The following is a 6,000-nucleotide window of genomic DNA, read 5'->3' on the forward strand; positions in this document are numbered from 1 at the left end:
ACTCACAGACCTAGCTGCAACACAAAACGCTCAAAATACGTACTGTAACACTCACAGACCTAGCTGCAACACAAGACGTTCAAAATACGTTCAAAAGACGTACTGTAACACTCACAGACCTAGCTGCAACACAAAACGCTCAAAAGACGTACTGTAACACTCACAGACCTAGCTGCAACACAAAACGCTCAAAAGACGTACTGTAACACTCACAGACCTAGCTGCAACACAAAACGCTCAAAAGACGTACTGTAACACTCACAGACCTAGCTGCAACGCAAGACGTTCAAAATACGTTCAAAAGACGTACTGTAACACTCACAGACCTAGCTGCAACACAAAACGCTCAAAAGACGTACTGTAACACTCACAGACCTAGCTGCAACACAAGACGTTCAAAAGACGTACTGTAACACTCACAGACCTAGCTGCAACACAAGACGTTCAAAAGACGTACTGTAACACTCACAGACCTAGCTGCAACACAAGACGTTCAAAAGACGTACTGTAACACTCACAGACCTAGCTGCAACACAAAACGCTCAAAATACGTACTGTAACACTCACAGACCTAGCTGCAACACAAGACGTTCAAAATACGTTCAAAAGACGTACTGTAACACTCACAGACCTAGCTGCAACACAAAACGCTCAAAAGACGTACTGTAACACTCACAGACCTAGCTGCAACACAAAACGCTCAAAAGACGTACTGTAACACTCACAGACCTAGCTGCAACACAAAACGCTCAAAAGACGTACTGTAACACTCACAGACCTAGCTGCAACGCAAGACGTTCAAAATACGTTCAAAAGACGTACTGTAACACTCACAGACCTAGCTGCAACACAAAACGCTCAAAAGACGTACTGTAACACTCACAGACCTAGCTGCAACACAAGACGTTCAAAAGACGTACTGTAACACTCACAGACCTAGCTGCAACACAAGACGTTCAAAAGACGTACTGTAACACTCACAGACCTAGCTGCAACACAAAACGTTCAAAATACGTACTGTAACACTCACAGACCTAGCTGCAACACAAAACGCTCAAAAGACGCACTGTAACACTCACAGACCTAGCTGCAACACAAGACGTTCAAAATACGTACTGTAACACTCACAGACCTAGCTGCAACACAAGACGTTCAAAAGACGTACTGTAACACTCACAGACCTAGCTGCAACACAAGACGTTCAAAAGACGTTCAAAAGACGTACTGTAACACTCACAGACCTAGCTGCAACACAAAACGTTCAAAAGACGTACTGTAACACTCACAGACCTAGCTGCAACACAAGACGTTCAAAATACGTACTGTAACACTCACAGAACTAGCTGCAACACAAAACGTTCAAAATACGTACTGTAACACTCACAGACCTAGCTGCAACACAAGACGTTCAAAAGACGTACTGTAACACTCACAGACCTAGCTGCAACACAAGACGTTCAAAAGACGTTCAAAATACGTACTGTAACACTCACAGACCTAGCTGCAACACAAAACGTTCAAAAGACGTTCAAAATACGTACTGTAACACTCACAGACCTAGCTGCAACACAAGACGTTCAAAAGACGTTCAAAATACGTACTGTAACACTCACAGACCTAGCTGCAAAACAAAACGTTCAAAAGACGTACTGTAACACTCACAGACCTAGCTGCAACACAAGACGTTCAAAAGACGTTCAAAATACGTACTGTAACACGTTCAAAGGCGTCATTCAAACAATTTTGCCCACCCTTCAATCACACAGGTGAAATAAGGTTGGTATTGTCCCTTGCTAGGACAACAATGTGGGTTATAGGTATGTGGTGTGTTTTGGGGTATTTTTTTGGAGGACACTGAGGGGTGTTTTTCAGGGCTAGGGGGACAGAGGGACCTGTGGACAGGGAGGACCAACAGAGGACAGAGGGACCAGTGGACAGGGAGGACCAACAGGGGACAGAGGGACCAGTGGACAGGGAGGACTAACAGAGGACAGAGGGACCTGTGGACAGGGAGGACCAACAGGGGACAGAGGGACCAGTGGACAGGGAGGACCAACAGGGGACAGAGGGACCAGTGGACAGGGAGGACCAACAGGGGACAGAGGGACCTGTGGACAGGGAGGACCAACAGAGGACAGAGGGACCAGTGGACAGGGAGGACCAACAGGGGACAGAGGGACCAGTGGACAGGGAGGACCAACAGGGGACAGAGGGACCTGTGGACAGGGAGGACCAACAGAGGACAGAGGGACCAGTGGACAGGGATGACTAACAGAGGACAGAGGGACCAGTGGACAGGGAGGACCAACGGGGGACAGAGGGACCAGTGGACAGGGAGGACCAGCAGGGGACAGAGGGACCAGTGGACAGGGAGGACCAACAGGGGGCAGAGGGACCAGTGGACAGAGAGGACCAGCAGGGGACAGAGGGACCAGTGGACAGGGAGGACCAACAGGGGACAGAGGGACCAGTGGACAGGGAGGACCAGCAGGGGACAGAGGGACCAGTGGACAGGGAGGACCAACAGAGGGCTTTCGGGATAGTGGAGGGGTGGGGGGTTGGACAGACAGAGGGTTTTAGGGATAGTGGAGGGGTGGGGGGTTGAGAGGGTATGGGAACAGGAGACCCAGGTGTTTCTGGAACAGAGTACTTCTAACTGTAGGTGTGAGGGAACAGGGTCCTTTAGGGATGGTGGGGCGAGGGAACAGGGTCCTTTAGGGAGGGTGGGGCGAGGGAACAGGGTCCTTTAGGGATGGTGGGGCGAGGGAACAGGGTCCTTTAGGGATGGTGGGGCGAGGGAACAGGGTCCTTTAGGGAGGGTGGGGCGAGGGAACAGGTCCTTTAGGGATGGTGGGGCGAGGGAACAGGTCCTTTAGGGATGGTGGGGCGAGGGAACAGGGTCCTTTAGGGAGGGTGGGGCGAGGGAACAGGGTCCTTTAGGGAGGGTGGGGCGAGGGAACAGGGTCCTTTAGGGAGGGTGGGGCGAGGGAACAGGTCCTTTAGGGACGGTGGGGCGAGGGAACAGGTCCTTTAGGGATGGTGGGGCGAGGGAACAGGGTCCTTTAGGGAGGGTGGGGCGAGGGAACAGGGTCCTTTAGGGAGGGTGGGGCGAGGGAACAGGTCCTTTAGGGACGGTGGGGCGAGGGAACAGGTCCTTTAGGGAAGGTAGGGATAACTATTGAAGGGAGGGTTTTGGTTGGGGGAGGGAACAGGTCCTTTTGGGACGGTGGGGCGAGGGAACAGGTCCTTTAGGGACAGGGGGCGAAGGAACAGGTCCTTTAGGGACAGGGGGCGAAGGAACAGGTCCTTTAGGGACGGTGGGGATAACTATTGAAGGGGGGGTTTTGGTTGGGCGAAGGAACAGGTCCTTTAGGGACGGTGGGGCGAAGGAACAGGTCCTTTAGGGACGGTGGGGCGAGGGAACAGGTCCTTTAGGGACGGTGGGGCGAGGGAACAGGTCCTTTAGGGAAGGTAGGGATAACTATTGAAGGGAGGGTTTTGGTTGGGGGAGGGAACAGGTCCTTTTGGGACGGTGGGGCGAGGGAACAGGTCCTTTAGGGACAGGGGGCGAAGGAACAGGTCCTTTAGGGACAGGGGGCGAAGGAACAGGTCCTTTAGGGACGGTGGGGATAACTATTGAAGGGGGGGTTTTGGTTGGGCGAAGGAACAGGTCCTTTAGGGACGGTGGGGCGAGGGAACAGGTCCTTTAGGGACGGTGGGGCGAGGGAACAGGTCCTTTAGGGAAGGTAGGGATAACTATTGAAGGGAGGGTTTTGGTTGGGGGAGGGAACAGGTCCTTTTGGGACGGTGGGGCGAGGGAACAGGTCCTTTAGGGACAGGGGGCGAAGGAACAGGTCCTTTAGGGACAGGGGGCGAAGGAACAGGTCCTTTAGGGACGGTGGGGATAACTATTGAAGGGGGGTTTTGGTTGGGGGAGGGAACAGGACACCCTGCAGGTGTTAGTTTTGACACTGACCTGGTCTGAGAGCTGCTTTCCCCGCAGGTGGAACCCCATCATACAGCCAATGACAACGGCCAACACAGACAGGATGAGGAGCCCGTTCTGCGCACACACATTCTTTACCCGACCCCAAACCTCCGAAAAGTTCACCGCCATCCTTACTCCCACGTAAAGTCCTCCACAGTCCCTGGCTGGTCACTCACTCCACCAGAGTCCCTGGCTGGTCACTTCACTCAGCCATAAAGAGCAAGGTCTATATGGGGCACGCGACAGACCGGACGGCAGGAGACGGAAAGATAGAAGACGGGGGAGGAGATATGGAAACAGAGAGCCTTGGAGAGAAGGGAGGGACTGAAGAATGAAAGTGAGAAAAAAGACTGAATTGGGGAGGAGATGGATTGAGAGAAAATGGAGTAGGTGGAGGAAGTAGAGGTTGGCCAAAACAAAGGGAAGAAGGCAGTAGTTGTCCTCCTCGGATAAAGCACTTTAGGGGGTTTCTGCGATGAAGCTCTCTCTATCATTCCACACAGGACTAAGAGCATCACACTTTCCAGGCACACACACGGTATTTCTCTCTCTCTCTCTTTCTCTCTCTCTCTCTTTCTCTAGCCAGTAGGGGGCTCTGGTGACAGCTGGCAGTACTGTCCTCAGGGTTAATACATTAGATCCTATTAGGAGCGGCCATGACGAGCTATGCACACACACACACACACGCATACACACACTTCGCTGTGCTGCATTATTGGGATATCAGCAGGATGGATTAAAGACCTACCAACAATTGGACAGAGGATTGTTCCAACAACAACGAGTGTAAAACAACTAGCCTGGGTAGGGGAAGAAGGAAAAGAGGAGAGGAGGGCGAGGGAAGGAGGGGGAAGAGGAGAGGGGGAGGAAGAGGAGGAGGGGGAAGTGGAGAGGAGGAGGAAGAGGAAAGGAGGGGGAAGAGGAGGAGGGAAGAGGAGGAGGAGGAAGTGGAAGAGGGGAAAGTGGAAGCAGGAGAAGAGGAGGAGGGGGGGAGGAGAAGAGGAGGTGGAAGAGGAGGAGGTGGAAGAGGAGGAGAAGGAAAAAGAAGAGGGGGAAGTGAAAGAGGGAGAAGAGGAGGAGGGGAGGGGGAGGGGGAGGAGTAGGAGGAGGAGGAAGAGGAGGAGGGGGATCAGAAGTCTGATGGCACTATGGTGTGGCTACTGCTAAATTAACTTACTATAAATGTGTATGTTAAAATGGACAATTATTCCAATGAGGTGTTGTCTAAGAGGATACAGCTTGTGTCCAAATTTACTTTTAGTAGCAGGTTAGGAGAAATAACGTACCAGGTTAGGAGATTAACATAGCAGGTTAGGAGAATTAACGTAGCAGGTTAGGAGAATTAACATAGCAGGTGTAGGAGAACGTACGCAGCAGGTTAGGAGAATTAACGTAGCAGGTTAGGAGAATTAACGTAGCAGGTTAGGAGAATTAACGTAACAGGTTAGGAGAATTAACATAGCAGGTGTAGGAGAACGTACGCAGCAGGTTAGGAGAATTAACGTAGCAGGTTAGGAGAATTAACATAGCAGGTTAGGAGAATTAACATAGCAGGTTAGGAGAATTAACGTAGCAGGTTAGGAGAATTAACGTAGCAGGTTAGGAGAATTAACATAGCAGGTTAGGAGAATTAACGTAGCAGGTTAGGAGAATTAACATAGCAGGTTAGGAGAATTAACATAGCAGGTTAGGAGAATTAGGTTAAGCTGTATCCCATCTATAGCCTCGTGAGTTCATGAGATCAGGTCTGTTCGTACGAGGCTATTGCATTTAGACATGACCCCGAAACAAGGTCAATCACAATACCCAGTGTGCTTTGCAGTTCATTTTTGCATGTTAATTTTCACCTATACATTTACATTTTGGTAATTTAGCAGACAGTTTTATCCAGAGTGACAGTGCATTTAACTACGGTAGAAAACAACATATCACAGTCATAGTAAGTAAAACGTTTCTGTTATCGTTACTTAGAATGTTGCTGCTGTTCGGGCCGGATACTTACAAATGCATTT

General features: G+C 50.7%; 1 protein-coding gene across 1 annotated transcript in view; it reads right to left on the reverse strand.

Annotated features, from left to right (window-relative positions):
- Positions 1-4,472, reverse strand: part of slc1a7a (solute carrier family 1 member 7a) — a 72,502-nt gene extending 68,030 nt beyond the window's left edge. Inside the window, exon 1 of the mRNA XM_036986515.1 lies at positions 3,977-4,472. Within this exon, the coding sequence (XP_036842410.1) occupies positions 3,977-4,117 (141 nt within the window). The 5' untranslated portion in view covers positions 4,118-4,472. The remainder of the gene's footprint in view (positions 1-3,976) is intronic.
- Between the last annotated feature and the right edge of the window lie 1,528 nt (positions 4,473-6,000).

Source organism: Oncorhynchus mykiss, chromosome 8 (assembly GCF_013265735.2).
Source record: "Oncorhynchus mykiss isolate Arlee chromosome 8, USDA_OmykA_1.1, whole genome shotgun sequence".
NCBI lineage: Eukaryota > Metazoa > Chordata > Actinopteri > Salmoniformes > Salmonidae > Oncorhynchus > Oncorhynchus mykiss.